Source organism: Pezoporus wallicus, unplaced genomic scaffold (genome assembly GCF_028554395.1).
Source record: "Pezoporus wallicus isolate ANWC-B61680 ecotype Strahan unplaced genomic scaffold, APGP_CSIRO_Pwel_v1 contig_1035, whole genome shotgun sequence".
NCBI classification, from domain to species: domain Eukaryota; kingdom Metazoa; phylum Chordata; class Aves; order Psittaciformes; family Psittacidae; genus Pezoporus; species Pezoporus wallicus.
The window spans coordinates 1,520,540-1,544,653 of NW_026636811.1; the positions used below are offsets into that span (position 1 = coordinate 1,520,540).

Below are 24,114 nucleotides of genomic sequence, written 5' to 3' on the forward strand. Positions count from 1 at the left end.
TTGCTTTAATTATCAGAATAAAGAAACAGTTACTGCCTCCATTTGTTTCTCCCTTTCACCCTCCCTTCCTTGCTTCGTCTCTTTCTTCCTTTGTCCCTCCCCTTCTTTCTCATTTTCTTTCTTCATCTCTCAGCAGTAGAGTTCCTTTCCTCTCCCCAAAAGCTGTTGATTCTTTTGCCACAATTCTCCCCTCTCTTTTCTGAAAAACCCTCTTTCTGTAGAGCCCGTGCTGTTCAGTACCAGACAAGCGAGTAAGGTTTGATTTACAGAGCTTGTTCTGCAGGGCATATGGTGGGGGGATATATAAGTGAGGTCTGAGATAGGCAGAGACAAGTGAGATCAGCAAAGTTCAGGGTAAGGTAATGCCCCATGACCCAGTTCAATCCTAATTCTTTATTCTAATTATTCAAGCAACTACAGACTTCAGAGCTTGTGAAGGTCAAAACCCGTGTTGCTGAGTGTGTGTGCATGTTTGTTGTTATAGGAAGGAGAGAGAAAAGATGAGACAGAACAATGACTGTCCTTGTTCAGATTTTGCCTTAGGGTAAGGCCCGAAATCCAGAAGAGTATATTTCCTGGTTCCTATTCATTTAGGGTAAAATTCAGACAAGAATTGTACATGCAGCTGAGCCAAAAGCCTTGTCTAAACTTGATCTGGGTCTTAACACTGTGTCTCTGGCCCCTCTCTAACTTAATATGCGCTTGAACAGAAGTGGCTTCTTGATAGAGCCTTTCACCTCCAGGTCACCCTTTCAAATCCAATTCAGCCCTGTCGTGACCAAATGTTGCTACCATCTGACGGCTCTCCTGTGTCCTGTGTGAATTGCTGGCTTCAGTCCAGTAGCTGGTGGACAGGTGCCTGAATTGCAGAAACTGCCAGAGCTGACACTAACTGGACATCTCTGCAGAGGGGTCAAAGAGTGAATCAGCCTGGTGGATGAATTAATACTTAACTTGTACACATGGTGATGCTTTATATCGTCAAAGCGCTTTACAAACGTCAGCTAATCCTCAGGAGGTGTTGTTATCTGTACTGGCAGGTGAGAGAAGCAAGCACATAAAGAACCATGATTAGAATATGCATGTTGCTGACCTCCCACTCTGAGGCCAAAACAATGAGTTTAGCTCCTTTCAGGGCTACTGATGGGCACACCAGAGCAGGGTTTAAGCTCACTGAAGGGGGTCACATCTACTTATGTAGATAAAAGCATCCCCTACTTGTAAAGACAGGCAGGAAAGCAGTGTTGATGGGCATGCAATCCTTTTGCTTTACAAGTCCATGAAACCAACAGAAGTTTTTCCTCCATCCTCTTTGAGACACTAATGAGTCATGTCAGATTATGTCTATCATTCAGAGGTAATCGTTATTTAAACTGAGAACTTGCCATGCAACTGGGTAGGTAAATAATTACTTTTGAATGGCAACTGGGTTGGAGTGGTTCATTCAGAAAGGCAGCAGCTTGTGGAACATCACTGAAATAATCTGAAACAAATTCATGAATTGTTATGAAGAATTACTAGAAGGTCATGCAGAGTTAGTGGTACATCTGTGTTTGCAAGCTGCTTCTTGAAGGACACTTAAAAGACACTGTCAGATTGTGTAAAGGTGTCAATAAGAATAAGGAGAAATGAGCTTTTGTGCTTCATATTAGTTGATGCCTTAGTGTCTACAATGGTGAATTGATCAGGTGGTCCATGAGCTGATGCATGGGAGGAGAAAGATAATGTCCCTGTGGTTACAAAAGGGTAGTGGTACACCTCTGAAATACTGCTTCTGATAAGCTGTGGCTTACATCCTCTCCAAAACTGGACATGACACTGTAGGCCTGACTTGTCAGGGGTTCTAAACAATAGCAGAGGGAAATGTTCTTGGAAGTATAGCATTTCTTTTGTTTTGGTGAAGGTTTTTGATGGCCCTTTCAAATTTGGGAGAAAAAAAAATATGGGGAGAAGGTAAATCTAAAACCAAAATTATTTAGGCATATCAGGCATCCAAGTGCAGGTATTTCAAGACAAGCTTGAAGACATGAACCATATCCAGACAATTTGTATTCCCTTGTATAGTCAGAAGGAGACAAGGCTGTGCATCACTACTGAGCGATTGAAGGCACTGGGCAGAGTCCTCTGGAGATCAAAGGCAGAACAGGTATAACTAAGCATGTGGTATGGTCATGAATGGATATACTTGAGACCTATGCAGAGTTTTCTTTTGAGAGATTCTGGACCTGGCTGAATCTTTTGTGAACCAAAAGGGGCAAATCCTTCTGTTGTGCCAACTGTTGGATGTCCATTTGCTTCAAAGAGTGTCTTAGCAGTGAGAGTTCAAAGTCTGCCCGGAGGCTGTTATGTTCTCTACTGCTAATGGCAAGCCATGGTTTTAGCAGCTTGTATAAAACATTGCAAGATGTTTATCCCATCCCCTGTCTGAAATATTAGAGTGAAGAAGGCTTTTGGATGCTCACTCTCTAAAGCGATTGCTATGCCCAAGAATTAATAAAATCCATATTGAAGTGACAGCTGGTGGACAGAGCTGGCTTCTTCCTGCATCACTTGTGTCTCTAGTGGCTCATGTTCTGGGCTCAATGCACATTTATCCTTTTATTACAGCATTTATTGATTTTTACTTATTTATTTATTTATCAAATCTCTGTTTCCTTAAGAACCATAATTGCACTTTTCAGAATCTAACTTTGGTCATATCAGCACGTATTTCTTTCCTTTTGCTCTTTAATGATTGACCTTTCAGAGGCATCCAGCTAATGAAATGAAAATGCAGACAAGTAAGAATATATTTTCTCAAAACTTTGCATGTCATCATGAGCCAGTTTCCAGTTTCTGTACTATTTTGACTATTTCATATCTTTATAATGCATGTAAGCTTTTATTCTTTATCCATAATTTTTTTCATTCTCCCCGCTCCCTATTTATATGTATATTTCTCAAGCTACCAGAAACTTTAGAGTGACTCAAGAGAACTTTGTAAAGTGTGTGTCACAAAGGCAGGGATTCAAATGAACTTTAGAGCAGAAATTCATTTGCTTATTTATTTATTCTGGTTTTGTGTGGTAAGTGGCAAGAAGAGGCAAAGACCATTCTTTTCGAGGCAATGAGTGTTAACTTATTTTGTAGGGATCGGGTTCAATTGTTGTCTCTGTCTTAGTGAGTGATTTCTGTTTTGACACACTGAGAAAAGAAACATTACCTCCGCCTTTGTTTTCTCCAACTCTGTAAGCTGGGTCATCCAGGTAATTACAGCTTTACTTAAGGAAGAGAGTGTGATAGAGAAAATCTCTGCTGCTACTTGTAAGCACAAAGAAAAGACACTTGAGGGAATTAAATTGCATGATGATTTTTATAAGGCATCTGAATCATTTTGCATTCCATCTCTAAAGCAGAAAATGATGAGTTTAATATCATATTGTAGGATGTAACTTGTAAGTCTCTCAGAAGGCAGCTCTTGCACCCAGGATGATTGAGACTGGATATTCATTTTCTACTTAGAGGCTGAAGCAAATGTAACTATGGGACTTTGAGCCATTTCTAAATTTATTCCCATTCTTACTAGTAGATGCTGCTGCATTAGAAGCCATAACCAGGCTGGTTTCTGCTGTGTAGATATTGACAGATACCCCTGTGGCTTAACAGCAGATAGAATTGCTTTATGTTTTAAGTGTGTCTGTATGTGCTCATGTAAATGCATACATACATTTATTAACATCATTCCCCCATTGAAATTCTCCTATCTCAAAGAGAAACAATTTCAGCAGGTCAGCTCTCTGCTGATTTTTCTGAAATCCCCATCAGTAGGTGACATTATCTATTTAATTCAATGTTAATTCTATGATCCTACCTAAATTGCAGGACATCAGTAATTATGTCAAAATCTTCCAGAGAATCTCAACTAAAACGTGAAACTCTATTCCCTAGCTTAAATTTGTAGTGTGGCAGTAGGTGAAATAGTTCCTACATATAAAGTATGTGTGTGACTCTAAAGAGAGAGAAGAAACATCGTTATTGTTCAGGAACATATCTTAATTATTTTGTGAAACTTGTCTTTGTGAAACTTGACACAAACAAATTGTGTCCTACTTGGTCTACTACCAGAGGTGCACGGTTGCAAACTTTGAGTTTAATGTCCCAGTCACTGGGCTATTATTTTCCATTTCAAGGCCACAATAACTTTGTGTCTGAGAATAAAGAGAATTTTTCTATTAGGAACTCATGTATTATAGAATCATAGAATGGTTTTGGTCGCAAGGGACCTTAAAGATCACCCAGTTCCAACCCCCATGCCATGGGCAGGGACACCTTCCACAAGACCACATCGCTCCAAGCCCCTTCCAACGTAGCCTTGAACACTGCCAGGGATGGAGCAGCCACAGCTTCTCTGGGCACCCTGTGACAGCACCTCAGCACCCTCACGGGGAAGAATTTCTTCCTAATGTCTAATCTATATTAACAATCCACTGAATTATTTGTTCTGTAATGGAGAATGCTCAACATGTTTCCCTTTGGTAAAATAATGAATGTGATGAACGAGACGAGACACGGAAATACTGTTCTGCTCTGTCTGGGAGTAGTACATTTAACTGGCAATTACTCTAGCAATGTTTAACAACTTACTGAATAGGATGGAGAATTGCAAATTTGGAGTATATTTAATGTGCGGGAATGTGCAGGTTTTCATACGTTCAGGAGGTGGGTAAGGAGGAAAAAACAGAAAAAAACAGTTTAATATTTACTGCGGGCTCACTTAGGAAATTACTTTTGAAATACATTGTAATGAATGACTGGATAAATGCTTTTAGACACTTGGCTGGGTGATGAGCTGTTGAATGTCATGGTTTCCAAATAAGCAATGTGAAAGCTTAATCTTTAGGTGAAGTTGATATCTGTGAAGGACACTGTTCCCTCACAAATACCCATTGAAACAGACCATTTGAAACCAGTTTTGGTGATCAAGGAAGATCTTCAAAGAAATTTCAGCACCTTGAGGATTCTCTAAAATGATCTGAAATGCCGTTATCAGCAATTTTTTTTCACAAGACTCCTAGGAGAGTGTGTTAGACCGGATGACTTGATCAATTGAACACTAAGCTGAGGCTCGGGTCACCCGTGTTCTGCAGGAGATTTTCTTGCTGGATAACCTAGGGAAAGTTATTTTAGTAATCTGTTCTTCTCTGTTTGTAGACACCTTCTTTTGGAAATAATTTGATAACAAATAAGTTGAATAATTATAGTATGATACAGCACAAATCATACAGTTTATGCCAGCACCTTTATTTCCGTTCATGATACAAATGGTACCAGTCTATTGTTATATATCTCACTGTGCTTCTCAATTACTTTTTCTTAGTAAATATGCCCCTATAAAGAATTCTGTCTAGCTGTTCCAAAATAAGTATGACTTAGGTTACTGACATCTGCGTGAAGGACATTCATGCTCTGCAAATATCCAGTTTAACTAGATTATCTCCTCACTTCATCAAATCACTGTTTCGAGACTCTACAACATGTTCTGTTTTATGGTGATATGCCAGCATGCATCTGATCTCATCACATTCTGCTTCTGATGGGGAAATTATCTTACAAAAATAATATTACTCAGTCTTGGTTTTAATTTCTGTATGCTTGGAAAGGAAGACAATCCTATGTGGTATTTCATCCTGTCAATGCTAATCTTTCTCCTCAGTGCTATATCTCTGAATAGCAGATGTGTGTTTTATTGCAGTGCTGGTCCTCTATAGCACAGCGTAACACTTTGGCAGGAGCTAGCAATTTATTGTATTAGAGTCAAATACAATCAAATGTTCCTTTTCCTATGAAGCATGGTCAGATATTGATACTGCATTAGCTAACATTTTAACCATAGGAGAGGCTTAATAAGATACAGTATTACTCTCTCTAGGCTGTTTAATTAAGCTAAACAGTCACTGTGTATTGTACATTGGTTTTCTGCCAAGGGAAAGTAAATCTGTATCATATTAGTTTCACATACTAAGTGATGTTCTTCCCCCATCAGAGACTCTCTAGAAGAGATGACACCACTGTCACATGAACTGCATAATACAGTCTCTGTTTGTATTACATTGGACTGTCTTGTAGCTCAGTATTCTCCAGTAGCCTGAACAAACTTTGTGTGCAAATGAGACACGTGGCTGGAAAACTACATGTTGTATTTTACTGCCCAGGGTCCCTGTTTGCCACTGAAGGGTATAAGCTAAGCATTCTGAACCCTGTCCTGCTAACAGAGCTCTTCTCCATCCCCCTGTTGAGGCAGTGAGATATGAACTGTAACCCTCTGGTCACGAGGAAGGTTCTTACTGGCCCCGTGGTGGCCAGGAGACAGAGGTGTGTTTGTCACTGTCTAGTCATGGAGCACCATTTTTTTAGGAACAGAAGTTGCAAGAGTTTTGGGAACCTGGGTGATCCAGTGGCACCTGCTCTGGCAGCACTCTTTATTACTAGATGTTGCATTCTCATTGCTGTCAGTGGCACTGTATATGGTGATGAAGGTGAGCATTCACTGTTTGCCACTGATGGCAGGGGAAGTGGTATAACTTATATATGATGTGAGAAAAAATATGTGCCTCTGGACTGGAGATTTGAGTGGCATTTTCTTGCAGATCCTTCTGATACTGACTTGCCAATCTAAGAGGCTATAGAGAGAGAGCGGGCATTTCTGTGTTAGGGGGTCCGAGTGCTTTCTTTTGAGTAAGAGTTGCTGCAGTATCATGCAGGAAGCTATGAGCTGAGGGCATTTAAAGCACATATTTGGGGAGTTGTTCTGCTGAATTGCTACTACAAAGCAGAGTAAGACAAAAATATTTGTGATATTTCTTTTTATAAACTGAAATAAATTGCACAGGAAAAACTGGTCTTTTTTACACAATTTTGAACCTGTCTTTCCTGGCAGAAGGGAACACCTGCATATTGCAATGCAGAACTGTGCAGAAATGGCAAAGTTATGTCCAAATGGTAATGCTCTAGAACTGGAAGGTGCATATTTTTGTATCCGTGGCACTAAGCTGTGTATCCAACTGAAGGAATATTATTTTGCACAGTGTCCTGTGCTGCATAAATCTCCCAGACTTCTCGGAACAGGCAGAGAAATGCCTATCATTGTCCTGTGATGCAACTCAAATGCGCCCACAAAGAGGTACGAATGGTTGGATGCATCAAAGCAATGTCTTTAACATGGCTCTCTGATGCTGGTACCATGCTTAGATTCAAGGATGGCAGTATTGAATTTATAGGAGGCTTCACCTGCACAACACCATTATGATTTATCTCATGTTGAATGTTTTTCTTCTTCTTGTTTTCCCTCAACAGAAAATTAACCTGGAGTTCTATATTGACATCCATGCCCACTCCACCATGATGAATGGCTTCATGTATGGGAACATCTTTGAAGATGAGGAAAGATTTCAGCGACAGGCTGTTTTTCCCAAGCTACTTTGTCAGAATGCAGAAGATTTCTCTTATGTAAGCAATGCTTCTCTTAATTATGTTTTTCCTAATTTATTTTTAATGATAAATCTCTGGCTTAATTGGATTATGTGAATTTTATTTTAATGTGAATAGAAGGCTACTAGAAATTTTTGTCATTATTAGCTACCATCTTCCCTCTTATAATTACTTTATCCAAAATAGTAAGTTGTGATCTTGTGTGTTGTCGTTAGACACATGAACAGAAGCAGGTTCTTTATCTTGTATATTATAACCTTTGGTTCTGAATTATTGAGACACTTCTTTTATCTATCAGAAGTTGTTTTGTCTTTTGATCAACTGGATCAGCTTTAATGTTTCCTTTTTTTTTATTATATTGGCAGTCTTTTTTACATGTACACTTTAAAAAATATAACAGCAAATAGAAGCAAAAAGAATAAACTTGAAATAAAAGGTTAGATAATTTTCTGTCAAAAGTAGTGACAAAGTCAGTCTGGTTTTGAAATTATTTGATATAACATGGAAAAGTGTTGTGCAACAAAATGTGCAATTGCTTAATACGTGTCTTGCAATTTGGAAGGAAGTGTGGTGTAGTAGTTATCTATGGATGTTGGAAATAAATGAGTTAGAAAGGGGCATATGTTTTTAGAGCAAGTTTTAAATAGAATAGAACAGATCGTTAGCACCCATTGCTTGCAGTAACTCTGCAGAAGTCTGTAGATTGAAGATTCTGGTCCAGTGTGTTGCAACTTTGCGTCCAAATATGACATCCTGGCCCTCTCTATAGCCTCTTCTGTGCATCAGTTTTACTTGAAAGCTGTGCAAGTAGAGCACACAATCCCCCACCCTGCCTGCAATTGCTTGTTTGCTTCTTCTGGTCCCCATTACACACCTGTAGAGCTGCCGGCTAAGCTACTTCTATGCAGCTAGCCCTTGCTCTGTTTCAGTCTATGCACTCCAGGTTTGCTTAAGCAGATAGTCCTGCAAGGTGCATTTGGTGTCCCATTTTGCTTTGAGTGGGATAAGGAATATTCAGTAACGCATCTTGGCCAAGCCATGCCCTGTGAGGAGGGAAGGCAGTGGATAACATTTTGCACCTATGTAATGGGAACAGGCTCAATTAAAAATTACTATAGAATCCTGCACCAAGTAAGGAACTTATTCTTTTGACCCTGATTTTATGTCTGTTATGTTCTTAACCCTCTTGGTTACCCACCATATGTTTCCCTATTCTCTGCTGTTCCCTTTTTGCTTATACTTCATCCTCCTGGTACTGAGATAAACCTGGGTCTCCTCTCAAAGATGGGGACAGCGGAAGCATGGTGACTGATTTCTCTGCATTGCCATCCCAACCAACTTGTGGTAGAAGTGGCGGGTGCAGGAGGATAGGGACCCTGTAGCATTCCTTGTGTTTAGCTTTGGAGAAACAAAATGTAAACCAAATACAAAAGCAGATGAGTCTGCACAGCAGAAGAAACTGTCATTGGAAAAAAAGGCCATTTTCATCATGGCAAGAATGCTAGCCTAAAGCTTTCTCATCAAGATGCAGCAGAGAATTTTCTTTGTCTAGCGTTTGTGCATATTGTGCTGTGGAGTTTGACTGGGAAGTGGGTATAGAAATGGAGTTGTGCCACTGTTTTATTGACAGGTCTGTTCCAGCAAAAGGAAGGAGGATTTGAAACCTCCTGACTCCTGTTCATTCCTCTATTCTATGGTAATTTGTTTTATGCAAGAGTGGGGAAAAGCTTGTATCAGTCCCTGACTTTCCTAAGGCTAGGCAGAAGATAACCTTTCTTCTGCCCCTTCTATTCCCAAGAGAGAGGCCTCTAGTAAACCAAACATTTTCCTTTTCTTCTTGGGATCAGCAGTGGCAGCCACCTGGGTAATGCCTGGGAGGGTGTGTTGCTTCCTCTGTTGCCTCACAATATTGTTTAACCGTTGTCAATATTGCTTAACAATTGTCTATATATTTTGGGGAATTCGGGGGACTGCTGCAGCGTGAAGATTTTTGTGGTCACCCACTTCAAGGACTTCTCACGTCCTGAGTGAAGAGAGACCAAATTCCATACTAAATGAGGACGGACAGCAGCTCTATCTGTTCCCAGTTATTTGGAGCCTGGGTTTAAGGAATAGCCTGTTCTTGCCAGAGAAGACCTCAGTGATTGAGTTTCTTATCTGCACCTGGTTGTTTCAAAACCACATTATAGATAAGGGGGCATTCACAGATCATAGCAATGAAAACCTGCAACTGATAGTTTAGAAATTTTGTGCTCAAGTGTGGGATTTCTCTCTGTTACTGTGGGAGATTAACTGCTCCTCTTAGCGCAAGCCTTGGTTGACAAAGGGAAAATCTTTGAGAAAATGACATAGGAAATAGAAGCCAATAGCTAAATAAACAGCACAGCCTCTCCCCTTTGACTCTCAATCTCCTTTCTGTAGTAGCTGGCGATAGGATATATATGTTGCTTTCCAGTGCACCACAGTTTGACCTAGGTGCAGCCGGCACTCAGTACATTGGACTTCCAACTCACATCCTACTGCTCTCTTGAGACCGGAAGCTTTTCCCCTGCCATCCATCCAAGCCATTCTTCTCAGGCCAGCTGAGGGGATAGAAGCGTTGGAAAAGGAGACAGACACAAAGTGTCCAATGTGTGTGAAGCAAGAGGAGTGAATATTATTGCTGTCTCCAGGTCTCTATTCTCTTGTTTTCAGCTCCAGCCATGTGGGTTATGTGACTGGTTGGAAATGTCAGGGCCGAATCTTGCTGCTCAAAAAAGAGGAAAGGAATCCAGAGCTTCCTGCATTTAAAAAGGGGGATAAAAAAAGTGTTGAAGATTAAAAATAATGTATGTAAATATGCCCTATTGACTGCTCAAAGGGAAGGGGGGAAGTGCATCGTTAACATTACCAGGCTGGTGTTTGAAAGTGTGGGAATGGACCACTGTTGTTACTAATTAATTTTCCAAAGCTTCAGGAGGTCTCATTTACATTGTATGCTGCTGCGGCCATTTGTTGGGATTATAATACTTCAACAGCAGCACTTCAAGTGAAAACTGGCGGCTGCATGAAGTGTTGTCCATAATTGACTAGCTCCATGTCTTCACACAGCACAGAGACAATGTTCCATTATGTTATCCATTGACAGTATCATTGAAAAGATTACTCTCCTTAAAGCATCTGTCAACCTTGATTGATTTACAAGGGACAAAGAACTGAAAAGGTTTGAAGTGCGGGTACAATTTTTGCCACCGTTTAGCATACATAATGGTTCTCCTTTGATGTCAAAAGCTCATCTTCTATTAATAATGCAGAGGGCTTTTGAATGCAGGCTACTTGTATGGAGTTCCACACTAATAACCTACTTGCTGTGAAATGGGATTCACTTTGGAGAAGCAGTCATTTGTCTGGGTTTTACATGTTCGGAATGAATCCCGACTCAAAGGGATTTCTTTCAGTGCTCTGCATGATTACAGCTGAGCCCGGCACGGGTTAGGGAAAGCAGGCAAATCCTAGCCTGCTCCTCCAGCCGAGAATCTGGCAGAAATCACGCAGCCAGATGCAAAGGAGCATGAACAACAAGCCTAAGATGATGCGATCAAATGCCTTGTGCCGTTTTGTCTGGCAACCTCCTATTAATATACTTTAGAGTGCATTTCATTTCATGCCTGGGCTGCTTTCTTCACCTGTCATTTCCAATAGGCTTTTTTATTTAAATGGCAGCATCCAGGGGAGATTGGTGATTAGAGTAGGGGGTGGATAGGGGATTTGTGCCTGCATGCCTGTTGTAGGACCAAAGGCAAGGCACCCAACATCTCTGTATCCTGTCTGTTGAGCAGAGCACTTAACCTCACAGTGCTCTGTTAGGCTGACTGTGGTTTGCAGGTAAAAGGTGTGAAAGGGACTGGAAATTCTTCATTTGTACATGACTTCAGAAACAGGGAACTGCTTTTGGTTTAGCTGTCAGCACGTGAAGAGGAAAATGAAAGAAGAGCTAGGAAATTTAGCTCCCAAATAAATACATTAGACATTCTTGGGCAGGTGTCTGTGGAAAAAGCAAAACTTCTGTAAGGAAAACGTTCTGTATTTTCAAGGTTTAAGAAGGATATTTTTAAACATTGGGGAGTAAATATAATCTGTATGAAAGCTCTAACAGTGAGAGCTGACAAGCCTTTTTGAAGGGCTGACTCATTGGGTTTTAGGAGCAGCTGTTGACACCACGTCTGAGTGCATTACACATCAGCCATGGCTAGGAGTTGTTGCAGTATTTGGAGGGGTGTTCTTCATTTGACCTTTCTTGTTCTGGAGAGTGGATTAGTCATAATGACCAGACACAAGCACTTGAGCATTTCAAGAACCTGCTAGTCTTAGGGGTGGCTAATTTTGACCTTTGTGACAGTATGAGAGGAAGACACCATCTGTTCTCTCTGGTTCATTTAAAAGAAACAACCACAGCCATTCTTGGATGGCTTTATCACTTCATAAAGATTGCTTTTTTTTATCCAGTTAAAAGAAAAAGACTGGCAAGAGGTATTTGGCTTAATCTTCTTGGGTTCTTTTTTCTTTGGACTCCAAACTGGTGGCACTTGGGGTACCTTTGAGTTCTCATTTCGTTTTCTTGCATTCAACCTCCCAGCAGAGCACTTTCCTTGGAAACACAGTTTGTTGTGGTTTGTGTGCTGTGGTTAGCCAAGGACCTTGATAAAACTTGGGATCCCATCATTTTGGGCACTGGGTATCCACTGAGGAAGTCTGCAACACCAAGAGCTGCTAGTCATGCTGGGAAAGAGACAGAAAGTGAGTAGGAAGTGACTTGCTTGAGGGAATCTGAGAATAAATCCCAGGTTTCCAAAGTGCCAGTCTGGTCCCTTTGTCAGCATTTCCCTATGTTTTATTCCAAGCACTCAAAAGTGAAGTCTCTGAACAACAGCCCACCAGATTTTCTTTAGAAAAACATGTTGTTAAACCCAATGCTGTAACACTGTGACCTAAACATGTTTTGACACTATCATTGTCTCAGCAGTATGAGAATATTCAGGTACGGAATGATTTGCCCTAGTACTTTTTGTCATGGTTTTTTGATTGTTTGTGGTTTTGGGGGCTTTTTTTTTATCCTGGATATCTAAAATTGAGCAACCAAGATTGATTTGTATTTTCCATCGTTTTCCTTTAACCCACATACTCCAGGTCTGTTCTTCCTATTTCCACAGTACCCACCTCATCCATCCAAGCTTTCTTAGGGAAGATGTGTTCCTCCCAGGAAACCTCCTTCCATCTATCCATGGCAGCCTTGCTGGGTTGTTATCACTTACCCTGGCTGGACATCCTCCTTGCAGTACCGTGGTCCCTATTACTAATCCCAGTGTGTTTGGGGCCATTTCTGAAGGAAGTGCTGGCACAAGTGCCTGAGGAAGTAATAACATCTCATGAACATTGAATGAGCAAATCCCAGTAATCTGCTCCAAAGTAAAGAACCATCAGTTTATGTGGCATGTGGATGAGCAGGGAAGGGGAAGCGGTGAGCAAGTTTCTCAGACCTAGATTTCATCCCAAAGTAAAATCCATACTCATTTGCACTACCATCCCTTAAGTGCTTCTCTGCTGTTTTGGCAAGAAATGACCCTTGTCTCAAGAAGGCAAAAGCTATTGCATTCAGGTAAGTTTTGTTAACGTCATGCAAGCTTAACAGATCTACTCAGAAATCTCTTAAAACCTGAGCACAACAAATGATCCTACCTCCTTTTTTATTGTCTTATAGCAAGGCATTTCCAGGAAGACAAATACAGCTATTATATGGTTTAGCGCCCCTTTGGGATGCATTTCTGCTCGCTGCTTCTTGGACATGTTGCTCCATAAGTTCATTTATTTATTTATCCTTCGTGGAGGCTGGGTGAGCAGAGAAAGGAAACACGTTTCTGGTGGCACAGGGAACAGATTGTAAAGACTGTGCTTCCAAGCATTATAGGCTTTGTCTCACAAGATCTCTGCCCTCTGGAGAGTGATGGCTAAATGAAACTGCTCCATTACATCGTGCTGGACCAGTCCACCCCTCTTTTTCTATAAAGGGTTGAATTAATCTGTACTGCAAAGAAAAGGAAGGGGGGGGGAGGAAGTTTTTGATTAAATGGACTCTCTTTCAGTACCTTGCTGTGCATAAAGGAGTTGACAATCCCTTCTCCATCCACACACAGGTAGAAATTTTGAATAACCACAGAAGAAAGAAGACTCTGTAGCAATTTTATGGTGTATTTTCAAAGGCCATCGTTATTCTTACTTAATGTCAACAAGCCAGGAGCAGGTGACAGCCTCTTTTCAGAGCAGTACATATGAAAGGAGGTCCTTTACATTCAAATGCAAGCTACATCTATGGCAAAGTGCTGAAAATTTCACTTGGCTGGGGCAAACTGTGCTGTGAAGGAGGGCTAGGAAGTTGGTTAAGAACTGGACACCCATTCCTCACCAGGATCTGTTTTCTGGATGTTTTAGCTGTGATATTTTAATGTATGTAGGGTATATGTCTGTCTGAACTGTTGCAGAGTAGTGAAAGAGCCCAGGAGGAGTTTGAGCAATGGGCTCTACTGGATTGCTCTGGAGGCAGTGTACAGCATGCTGCCCCTCCTCAGAAGGGGCTGTAAGCTCCTGATTTAGACTGACAAGTGAGCAGCACATCTCTTTGCCACAGAGCAAACCACTTTTTCTGCAGACTATTCTAAGTAACTGCATGCATGATGGCTGTATTTCCCTTTTGGCTTCTCATTGTCCTAAGTTTCTGTCATTTGTATAAATGATTATGAAAGCACTCCCAGGAGAATGCACACGCACTCATAAAACTATGGTAAAGAGAAGCATTGCAGGCTATTGCTACAGGCTATTTTATTGTATATTTTGAGGAAATGTCTCGTTTTCTACTGACAAATAGGGAAACTGAGAACTCCAGAGACACGAGTTATTTCTCTAAATGGTGTGATTATTCTGTAAAGCTTAGACTAGGAAATGCCAGCCTTGGCATCTTTGGGGAAGGATGTGCAGAGGTTGCTGTTAGTAAAAGAAAACAATAGGGAGGAAAAAGCAGACCTTTTCTTCATTATTACCCTGAAGAATTTGCAGATCCCTTCTTTATCTGTGTCACTGGTCACAGATTGTGTTGGCTCTTTAAATGGAGATAAATTCCAGACTAATTTCCTGGTTTATGGGCAATGGGTTTGTGCATAGGTTAATGGCTGAGTAGGTGATATTGCCATGCATGGTTAAGTGCACTTCTGGTGACAAGAAGCAGACTCAGTGACAGAGCTGAGATGACTTGACACTGTGTGTTTGGGCTAGCAAAATCTAGTGCAAGAGGAGCTCCAACTGAGGTCTGCTCAGAGGATAGGGGGAAATTTGCCACCTTCTTTTGCCTTTCCTGAGTAGGTTATGATGGGCTGCTCAATGCTGTATGGGAGACCTTGGCTGACCTAGTGAAGGTCTCGGGCAAGGCCATCCTCTTTGTTTGCAAAGCACCCTTCTTTGTTTGGAGGCAGGATGTTGTTTAAGAAGCTCTCTCAGAAGAGCTGCTGTTTTGATTTGGATTCCAGTTGCATTAGCTGCTATGGCGGCGCCAGTGAGCACGATAAGTATCTTCAGTGGTGTAGCCCTGGAGGTGGCAGCTGTGAGTACAACCACTTCCACTGCATGTGAGGATGAATTCCAGAGAATGTGAAATGCAGGCCAAACCCCTGCACTGATTCTGCCAGTGTAACTGGTGCAAGGTGCAGAGACAGGCAGCAGGCTGTGAAGACCTCCATCAGTCCTGGAGCTGTATGGCAGAGCACTGTAGAGAGCAGAGCACGGATATTAATGAGCAGTGAAAAGTGCAGCTATTGTAGCTCTTGCAGGTGAACAGCTGAAACCCTGAAGCATGAAACCCAGTTGCTTTTCTAACTACAGAGTTTCCAAAAAGGGAGCTCATTTGGTAGTTTGGGTTTTGAGGCATAAACTGAGAGCTTATAAAGCTCCCTCCTTCCAAGCCCTCTGCTAATGGCCATGCAAATATGTGTTTTTATCAGCAAACTTAAGCAGGCATGACTGAAAGACACTTGGGAGGGATGGGGAAAGATCTGGTATTACTTCACTACACATTAAAGGGATAATGAAGCCCCTCAGGGAGCAGATGTGTGTGTGGTGACAAAGTACCTTTAAACTGTTATTTCTCTGAGGAGAATTGCACTTTAAAGCCTGACAATGTGGTGCTAGGCAGGTTGTGTTCATGGTTCTCCTGCAATGTGGAAAGGATGATTGCTGTCTGCTTTCCACTGAGCAGGAGGAAGAAGGCATAAAAAGAGAGGTAAGTAGAACTGTGAAAATCTGTTAGGATTTGAGGCTATTTGGTTTTAGGGTTCGGTTTCAGGCTTTTCTCTCTCACGTTCTTAGGACAGGCTCCCCTTCATGCCTTTTCTTTCTGCAAATCATATTCTAGTTCAGATAGTATTCCCTTGTTAAACCCGAAGTCTGGGACCCACCTCACTGTTTCCTACCGGGCACAAAAGTTATGAAACAAAATGCTGTCAACTGCAGACCCATCAGTGGGAATGAACCAGCCCTTTTCACCAGAATATCAGTCCAATCTATCCCTAAGGGATCTGGAAAAACTGAGTAATAGGATCCCTCTTTGAAATTATCTCGAACTTCTCAACACCCCCTTTTCCCAAATTTCAGTAGTCACAAATCATTTTGAGATGAATTAAGTTTCCCTCCTTTGCATCAGAAACACGGCAAAGCTACAAGGTGAGAGCAGGGAGTAATTTTGAGCTCTGTTTCCATTTCATCACATCTCTGCTTCCCGCAATCATTCTTCCTTCAGGTCAGCTTTCTGCCTTTGTGGGTTTTCTCTCTCTCTTTTTCTCTTTCTCTCTTTCTCTTTCTCTCTTCCTCTTCCTCTTCCTCTTTCTCTCTTTCTCCTTGAGACAAGGAGGCACAAAAGTACAAAATGTAATCAGTTCTAAGTAATGTTAAGTTCGATGGCTTTGTAATGGGAAATAACTGCGGTGCTTGGAGGTAGTTGACATAGTTTCAGGCCCTCAGGGCCTCGGTACAAAAGGTGTGAGAAAAGCAGAATAGAAGGACAGGACCTGGGGATGGGGAGTATCCAGGACCAGCAGGTGTCCAGGATGAGAGCAGTTAAACTAACCGATAAGTAGAAGGCCAGGATGATTGCTATGTCTGTAATGTTAATAAAACCTATTGGGAAAAGTAAACGACCCTTAAAGACCACCACATTTTTGTATGCATGCCGGAAACCTTTTGGAAAATGATGTAATACGCGCAGTAACCACATGAGGATGACCTGCATAGCAATTCGGGGACACACGTTAGGAGGAGCTATCCCCCGTGCTCCCGGCGCCGCAATGAAGAATACCTGCTTGTCAACTTGAAATTGTTGGCGAGTTTGTTCCTGGAGTTTTCTCCGAATCATTCTCTTTCTTTTTCTCTTTTTCTTTATCTCCTTTTTTCTTCTCTTCTTTTTTCCTCTTCTTTCTTTCTTCTTTCTTCTTCTTTCTTTTTAATAATCTCATCTACATTTCAGAAGCTCGCTGTAGCTTTGAATTTGAAGAAAGCTGCCTGATAGCAGCTTCCCAGATACCAGGATTTCCAAGTCTCCAGACCCAGTTGGCATGGAGTCTATCACAAAAACCACTAACACGTATGCTTTCCAGTCTATTAAGAGAGTTAATGGACCAGGTGTGAAGAGACGGTTAAGTTGGCTTTTGAAGTGAGAAGTTTCCTCAGTGCTTCCAGAGAAGTAAAGAGATAAGTTTTTCTTGTAGGGATAGCTTGATGGGCACCAGCTGCAAGAATGGCAGGGTCAAAGCAGTTACGCCATGGCAATAATTAGCTGTATCCGTATGAAAGTGAGCGTCCAGTTGCACCCCTCTTACAGCACCCTGGGTATGGGGCAAAGAGAAGAGTCACAATTTCCACTATTGCTATTTACACTCTTCTGTGGCAGGGATTTCAAAGCCAGTGCATTTCTGTGCTCTCTAACTTTTGCAGACTCCAATAAAGCATTCTAGAAAATGAGAGTGAGTGAGTTATAGCTGATACTGTAAAACTCTTCACTGAGATGGATTTGACATTGTCTGGGCTCCAGTCCATTTCCCAGCGGCACGTCTATTCTTCCTTGATGACAAGTGTGTCATTACTTTTTTCTACAGCACTAACTACTAATTTTTTTATTATCAAGTTTTTTTGCGACACTGGGGCAGCGAGTTGAGAGCTCATAGAGGTCAGACCTGCTTTAGGAAAAGAGCTTACTCTTCAGCTATAAGAGCAGCATCAGTGGATAACTCTGGTGAGGTTGTAACTGAGTCCTGATTACACTTGGCCATTGCTGGTGCTGATAGGTGAGGAACATGAAGCAATTTGTATGCGTAATCCCAGTTTAACCCAGTAGGTAAAGTGCTTATTGCTCAACTAAAGAACAAGGAAAATATAGGTAATTTGTCTGGTTTTATCTATTTTGGGGAGGGGAGGCTGAGGGTGGTCATTATCCTCAGTTGTAAAATACAGCTTATTTCCCAAATGTAAATGGCATAGGGTGACCCAGCATATTGTTTAATTATGTGTTGTAGTATGAAACCATTCTCTAATTATGAATCCTCTTAGTGTTTATGTCTCTGCTTTTTTCCAGTAAAGATTTCTAACATGATTCTCTGATTCTTGTGAGCATACAATTGAACATGTACATCCTTTTGTAAAACACTTCCTGTTCCTACATCATCTATCTATATCAGCAAATGGGAATTTCTCTTTGTTCTGAGCTTCATGCAATACTGTGTTTGTGAGGACTAATGTTCTTCTGGGAAACATTCATGTGCACACTAGAGCTCACATTTTTGAAGACATAAGCAGTTTGCTGGTTCTTTCCATGGATACATAAACAATCAGTTGCATTGCAGTAGATGTGAACAGCTGGCGAAATTTATCTGTTGGATTTCAGGAACCCCCTAGACCTTGCTACATCAGGAATTAATCTTTCTCAATCTATCAAAGCCTGTTACCAGATTTCTGTCTGGTTGATTTCTCTCCTAATTGCTTTCTGAGCCATTTGTACCTTGTCGTTTCCTTTCTTACTGGGTTGAAGAAACACCTTAGGATTGATCAAAAGTGATGTGCAGTCTGTAGCCTGGTTCCCATGCTAGGAGCCGGGCAAGGTCTGACTTGCACTGTGGTCATACCTTGATCCTTTTTCTCCCTATTGTGTTGAGCAATTTCAGAAGACAACAAAGATTCATCCCCCAACAAGTCCATTATGAGGAAATACCATTTTATCCCTTTACCCTGCCATCAATGAAAGGTAGGACTGAAGCTCCCATCCACGAGTGGCTGGCTGCTGAGCCTGCTTGTCATTCCAGCCCTTTTTGGCATCTTTTCTTCCACTGAAGAGTGGACTCTAATTTACTGGGTATCGCCTTCAATTTTAACTTCTGTGCAACGTGAGGTTTTCTGATACTGTAGCAAGATAATCCCCTGTGAAGTCACACATACACTGGGGAGGGGGTCCCACCAGGGAAAGCTCCCACTAAGCAGAACCACTCAGATTCCAAGTCTATCAGGATGCAAATTCAGTCTCAGGTATGTGAGAAATGTGCTGTTCTCCCCCTTTGTCTTTTGGATCCTTTCTTGGGATAGATAGGTACAGTCATTCAGAGCCAATCAATAAACTGCCCTTACTTTGTGAATATGAACTGCTCAGAGCATTTATTCTGGTAGTTGTTAGCAGGATGATGGAGCAGTGCAGAGAAACCAAGAGTACCCTCAGTCATATGGAAGCTGCCTAAGATGTTCAGCTTGAAAGCCAGCTACCAGGGGGTTGAATTCACTGTGTAGAGATGCTGTAAGGTAGAGTGTCCTTACCAGCCATGAGTCAAGGCTGCCCTGGGGACAGAGGTTCTGGCACATTGAGAGGTCTGAGCAAGGGGCAAGACTTATTTTTCTGCTTTGAGACCACTCTGGAGAGAATTTGCATGCACTTTTGTTGTTCTTATTTCCTTCCACACATCTCTTTGTCTGCTGCAGTGTCTGAATGTCCAGTTGGTTTACAAATTTCTTTGTGCTGCTTGGCTGTTCACTGTCATTCCCAATGGGGAAACCAGTCAGGGGAAGCTGCCACTAATGCCTGAGATGTAGACAGAGCATCAGCACACCTTGAAGCTCCCAAGTGTGTATGAAGTCCAGATGTAAGTTTTTTGGTGGGTTTCTTCCTACGAGAAAGTGGGGGAATCCTTCACCCTTCTTGCTCGGCTCCTTTAACAATGGATTCTTGTTGCTTGGCATCTCCTGCAGATAGCTTTTTGTTCACTGAATTTTCTCACACAAGCAGGGAAGCAGAGTCCTTCTGTAAGCTCTAATGTATCTATGTGTTTTAATAATGAATTACTGTTGATTTTATAGAAATATCCCTATTTAAGAACTTCAAAGTCTTTGGTGTTTCCCCTCACCCTCCAGACTTTGTACTTTTTGCTGTTGTTGACACTCCCACGCAATTGAGCCTTGGAGAAATTAATATTTGTTTAGCTGTTCTCCTGCTGTGCCTGCTCAGTGCATTTGCTTAATGATTACTTCAGTTCAGCTTTGCAAGGGTTTTAGGGCAATAGATTTTCCCAGAAAATCAAAAGATGCATTTGCAGACAACTTTATCTGTGTTCTTTCCCCTCCCCTTGCCTCTTGTCCCCACATTAGAGTCTGATTAAATAAATGGGTATGCAGAAGGCTTCTTCTTTGCCACAGTGCAGGGCTTTTCATAGCCTTGGTTTCAGCATTATTGGTTGCCAAGATCAGTTGTGGTGAAGAGTCAAAGTTCAGTCTATTTATTTCTCCACTCCATTTATCTTGACTTGAAGCAGCGAGTAGAAGGTTGGACTCAAGCAAGTACCTGCTGCCCTTCCTTGTCATTAGCTGAATTTTCTTGAATCTGTAATTTTCTTCCTTTCATCTAAAACATCAAATCAGACTCTGGCTTATAACATTTGCTCTAGAGCCGAGAGCAAGCCGCTGTTTCAAACCATGCACGTGTTCATATTTGAGAGGTTTATGCTATATTTTCTTTATGCCAGCCTTCTTGAGTCAAATCAGAGATGTTACTCTTACTCAACACATCATTTGTATATGACATGAGGTATTTTTTTCGAAATGAGGACAAAGTTAACCTCCTAAATCTACATTTATGTATCTATATGAAGGTTCAGCTTCTTTTTATTCCTGAAAGTGCAGAACTACCTGGCAAAGAAATGAACAGGTGATATTATTAATGCCATTGCCATTTCAATTAGTTTTGCACAGCTGAAACGGGAATGTTTCTGCTAAGCAAACAAACACAAAACAAAACAAAACAACACCAATCAAATCCCCTGAACTCCACAATATAGTAGTCTAAAATTTCAAACTCTGGAGAGATCCAAATTTTGATTTCTCTTTTTTTGGCCCACCTTAATTTATTTAGGCTACTTATAATTCACTTTTGAATGGCAAGAATAATTTTGCCAATAAGTAGGTCCAACCTCTGAGTTATTTTCTGCCAGAAAGCAACAATCACTTCAGTGAAGTAATGCATCAGGCACTCTTCAACTATTTCCAGCTGATGAGGTTTCAGCTTATAGCAGAGATTGTTTGTTATTAGGCCCTGAGTACATGACCTGGCACTTGAGTGGCTGAGTTTCACCTGACTACTATCACTTCAGTCCTCAAACTCATCCCACACTTCTTTTTGGTATGATATTCAGAGACTCCTCCATAATGATGATTCATTCCACAGTATGTCAGCAAATTTTGTTGGCATGGTCCTCCTTTACCATGCCAAGAACTCTGATGAAAATATTATGTAAGATTCATCTCAAGAATCATCTATGAGGAATTCGACTCATAACCTTCTTCTAGCCTGATTGAAATAATGGGAAATAGAACTGAAAAGGACATCATGCCCAAACTGTATCCCAAAGACATGAACTATATGCAGCAAATAACTGCACACTTTATTCTCAAACATACTTGATGAGATCTTCATAGGTACTCCATATCAGTAACTGAGTATCCTAATCACTGGAGTTCTTCTGTCTTCCTAATGTCTGCCCTGAATAAATTCTCCAACATTTTATTTGTTTTCACTGTGCCAAATTCAGCCATAGAACTAGCTCATTCCCCTTGCGGGTGATGCTTCTGCTCACAAACCACAAGATCATGTTCTGACACCTTTGCTGTCTTCTTCCTGTGAGCTGGCTCCCTACACCCATATTCTGATAACCGAAATGAAATCAGAATCCATTTTTCTGTCTAGTTGGCAGGAACAAACTGAGACCTCAGTCAACCTGAAGGTGAGCTCCCCTTCAGTCTCCAGTCATGCCTTCAATGGAAAGCTAAAACTCATTTATGAGAATTCTTGGGAGTCCTCCCTTCCACCCCTCTATGAATCCCACTCTACGAATATTCAGAGCTGTAGGTTTCTTAAAACCAGATCTTCAGTAGTAGCACAAAATACTGTCTTTCATACTATACTGCTAATGCTGTAAAGTTGTGTGGTATATTTTTGCACCCAGAGAGCTACACCCCGTTAACATTTAAGTTAGTGAAGTGGAAATTTGTGTGACCTAGTTTAAGAACTAGTCAAATGTCTTAGGTGAGAAAGTTTCACTAAAATGTAAATGCCACTGTATTTCTACTCTGCTTGAAAGAGTCCAGAGTAATGGGCAGGGGAGAATGCTTATGACACAAGGGAATGCAGTGAAGAGAGGAACCCAATATCCAGATAATTGTCCAGCTTATCTGTTGAGAATGGAGGGTCTGGAAAGTTTACTTTCAGCTCATGCATATGACAGGCTTTTCTTGGTGTTATCCAAAAGAGGAGGAGAAAAGCTGATGTTACTAGTGAACTGAGATTAATTTTGTGAAAGTCTGCAAGGCATTATTTATAGTCTGTGTGACAGAACTGTGTTTCTGTTAATGGTCTCTCCAGGCCATACTCAAAAAATAGTGCAGTCTTATATAGTGTAAATGAGATTTGGCAATGTGAATTTAACTGGTTTTGATTTTAACAGGCTCCTTTCCAACCCTTCACTTGTTCCACTCACAAACACTCTTCGTGTTTCTATGTTCCTCCTGCAGTCCAGTACATCATTCAACAGAGATGCTGTGAAAGCAGGGACAGGTCGGCGTTTTCTTGGTGGGCTGCTAAATGATACATCCTACTGCTACACTCTGGAAGTCTCATTCTACAGCTACGTATTGGGAGGACCTGCTTCTGCTGTCCCTTACACAGAAGAAGCATGTATCCTTTTGAAATCCTTCCTTCTCTTGCAGCACATGTGAACCAGGCACTTAAGGTAAATACTTCTATCTCAATAAGAGTTTGCTGAGATAGGAACACACAAGTGGAAATGTGAGTCTGCTCCTGATGCTTTAATTTCCCTCATATTGATTCTCCATACTGTGGAAATTCAAGAAGAGAAAGGCATATTAGATCAAATAAGCCATTTCCCTCTTGTAGGAGATTGTCTCACACACTTATTACAGAAACTACTCCTGGAGAGCCTGTGATCCATTCCCTTCCACAGACTTCCATTTCTTTTTTCATTTCTCTCCTTATTCTCCCATTATCCCTGTGTTTGTATTATCGTTTTAATAGCAAGTTGAAAGTGCATCTTTGTTACTGAGTTACAATATCTTCTCTGCCTTTGAACTACAGCCAAAAGGCTCTAAAGGATCCATTAGGTTCTGCGGCTGCCTCAGGGCCAGATCTTTAATGCCAGTTGAAAAAGAAAGGGAAAGCGAGCTCTGCAAACAAAACTGCCAAAGTTGCTCGCATTTTTGAGTGCTCAAATGGAAGCAATGTCTCATTCCTTAAAAAACACCTATCCATCTGGCTATCCCAATGTAGCAATGGTTTGTAGAATTGCTCTGACTGCTCTTATGATCTGTTTTTATGTTTTTCTGTTTCTTCTTGTCACCGTGCTCAATCAAATAACCAGCGCCGATACTTCAAGCTTGGGTGCGTTATTTCATGTTGTCATTCTATCCTGGTCGCTTTTGAAATTTCTACAGGTTTAGAAACACTGAAGAAGGAGAAGGATTGCCTGAGATTGCTTATTTACCTCTCTGCTGCATTTCAGAAGTTGGGGAAGATTTATAGCTTTAGGGTAGTAAGGGGGACATTTTAATATGAGACATAATTCTTCACCATCCATACATATGTGCACACTGTGTGGGACTAAGAGTGAGAAACAGGGAGCATGGAGAGTAAATCTAGATCATTTGTGGGTTTCTGGTTTGGTTTCTCCACTGAAAGTGAAATCTGGGGGAAGGAGCGGGATGAATATATTAAGGTGACTTGTTTGACTTGAGCATTTGAAATACAGGCTGATTCCAAGGAATAGCTTCTTGCAACTTACATGTTTGTAGTATATCTTGCCAGTGAGGAAAAAATTGTTGTAACTGTTAGGTTTATGTATTTATTTCCTTATGTTGGTATTTTGGTGTTTTAAGAACATGTGTCTTAGTTTCACCTTTAACTTTCTTTCTCACTTAGTACTCATTGTACTGATAACTACTTATTTATATTCCTTATTTATCAAGAACACATTTTGCTGTGGAGTGGGAAGAGTCCCTATACAATGAGATCACGATTCCCTTGAATATGTTTTC

At 41.2% G+C, this 24,114-nt stretch overlaps 1 protein-coding gene across 2 annotated transcripts in view; it reads left to right on the top strand.

Moving 5' to 3' along the window:
- The window catches only part of BEND5 (BEN domain containing 5), a 952,584-nt gene that overhangs the window by 844,104 nt on the left and 84,366 nt on the right, over positions 1-24,114 (top strand). For both annotated transcript variants that reach the window (XM_057401794.1, XM_057401795.1), the window contains exons 10-11: positions 7,333-7,485; positions 22,579-22,741. In XM_057401794.1, coding sequence (XP_057257777.1) covers positions 7,333-7,485; positions 22,579-22,741 — 316 coding nt within the window. The remainder of the gene's footprint in view (positions 1-7,332; positions 7,486-22,578; positions 22,742-24,114) is intronic.